The sequence below is a fragment of the Curcuma longa genome, chromosome 16 (assembly GCF_044706935.1).
Source record: "Curcuma longa cultivar G26 ecotype Majalengka, Jawa Barat chromosome 16, ITB_CL_G26_1.1, whole genome shotgun sequence".
Taxonomy (NCBI): domain Eukaryota; kingdom Viridiplantae; phylum Streptophyta; class Magnoliopsida; order Zingiberales; family Zingiberaceae; genus Curcuma; species Curcuma longa.
Genome location: NC_133876.1, coordinates 4,675,733 through 4,677,699, shown reverse-complemented (window position 1 = coordinate 4,677,699; position 1,967 = coordinate 4,675,733). Strand labels below are relative to the sequence as shown.

General features: G+C 39.4%; 1 protein-coding gene across 1 annotated transcript; it reads right to left on the bottom strand.

The window, feature by feature from the left end:
• Nucleotides 1–386: 386 nt before the first annotated feature.
• LOC141847626 (uncharacterized) lies at nucleotides 387–926 on the bottom strand. The gene has a single exon (XM_074735677.1). The coding sequence runs from the start codon at nucleotides 924–926 to the stop codon at nucleotides 387–389; it is 540 nt and encodes a 179-aa protein (XP_074591778.1).
• Between the last annotated feature and the right edge of the window lie 1,041 nt (nucleotides 927–1,967).

Sequence of the window (1,967 nt, the reverse complement as noted above, 5' to 3'; positions counted from 1 at the left end):
GTTAGGAGGCACGGTCTAGCTTTATTTTGCTTGAAACTTGAAAATTTCCTACAAAAATAGGAAAACTTATTAACAACTCACTGAAATAAATAAAAACTATACAAGAAAGAAAATGAATGAACATAAGAAAGAAAAAAAACCCTTGGGTTGCCTCCCAAGAAGCGCTTGTTTATGGTCCTTAGCTCGACCCCTTTATTTTTGTAATGTACAAGGTTCATTGGTTGCCATCTCGCAACCTACCCTGGGTGGTACTTTGTATTTTTATTTTTTTGAGTATTGTTTCCTTATTATCCCGGCCGGTGTGGGCTCTTCCATCGACAAAGAGGGTTGGTACAGAAAACTCTTCTTTTGCTCAATGTCATCCAGCCTGCAGCAGTGTGACTTCTCTAGAAGGTAAACATGGAGTCAAGTGAGAGGTTGAACTCTACCTTTTTGTTGCCCACTTCTAGAGACAATTTATAGTTCTTCACATCAATCTTTGCCCCAGAAGTGGCTAGAAATAGCCTTCCCAAAATAATGGGGATCAACGGATCTTCCTCCATATCCAGCACAACAAAGTCGATTGGGACGGTGAATCCTCTGACTTCTACTGGCACATCTTCAACTATCCCCATAGGATATCTGCATGAGTGGTCTGCTAGTTGGATGGCCATGGTAGTGAGTTTGAGATCCGTATATCTACATCTTTTACTTGTTGAATATGGGATGATACTGACACTAGCGCCTAAATCACAGAAAGCTCTACCAATAGAGATATTGTTTATCTTGCATGGAATGGTAAAGCTATCTGGATCCTTGAGCTTTGGAGGAAGCTTGTTGTTGAGAATTATCGCACTTACTTCCTCCGTGAGCGCTACAGTATTCTTGGCCTGAGTAATATTTTTTGTGGACATGAGCCCCTTAATAAGTTTTGCAAATTTGGGCATCTCGACAAGAGCGTCGAGAAGGGGAATGTCCAGCGTGATGTCCTTGACTCAATTGTAGAGTTTTTCAATCTCATCATCCTTCTGCTTGTAGAGGAGCCTTTGCGAGAAAGGTATGTTCCGCACTAATGGTTTCTTCGTTGGTACTTCAGCGGGCATAGCGGTCTCGACTTCCTCTAATTCATCTTCAATAATTGGCATAGAGAAAGGAGGTTGCTCGTCGACTGTTGTGCTTGTAATACCTTCTAAAGGAGCAGTCACTTGAGGTTCTTTACCCTTCAAGGTCCATCTGCTCCTAAACTCTATAGCTTTGCAATGCTTCATCGGATTGAAGTCTGATTTTCCTGGGAGTGCACCCACTTGTTTGGAAGAGAGGGAAGAGCTAATCTGAGCAATCTGTGTTTCTTGCATCCTCATCCTCTTGTCATGGTCATCCTCAAACTATTGATTTTTGGTGTTGTGAAGAAAAATAGATTGGTGCCTACACGAATGAAAAATGCATGGATATACAAGATTATTTTGTATAAAATAAGGCTTAAATTGAATCAAAGGTTAATGGCCACCAGCTCAAGAAATATTTTGAAGAAACAAAAGAGTTAGAGGTGGATGGTGTGGACGTCATGGATGCTATCTACCCAACTTAAAGGGGAGTTTTTGCCACCATACACTTTCTTTTCATTGTTAATACCATGTTTAGTTTTTATTTTTCCTTTTCAGTTTTAAATCAGTAATAAAATGACATTTTCATGAGCATTTTTGGCTAGATAGTTCATTGTGAATACCATTGCATGCATGGTTTGGGTTAAGGAATAAGTGTATCCCCCCTAGGACTTCTTTACATCATGTTGGAAGCATTTGAAAGTGAGTTAAATTTGATTGATTATTCTAGAAATTTAAGTCCATGGAAGAAAATTTTTGAACACTTGGATTACCCTTAGTGATGGAACCTAAAATGATGAAATTGAGATGGTGTAATTTTTTCTACCTAGTGAGGTTAACCCATTTTGTGTGATGCACTTAGGTGATTGCTACTCTAGAACTTGT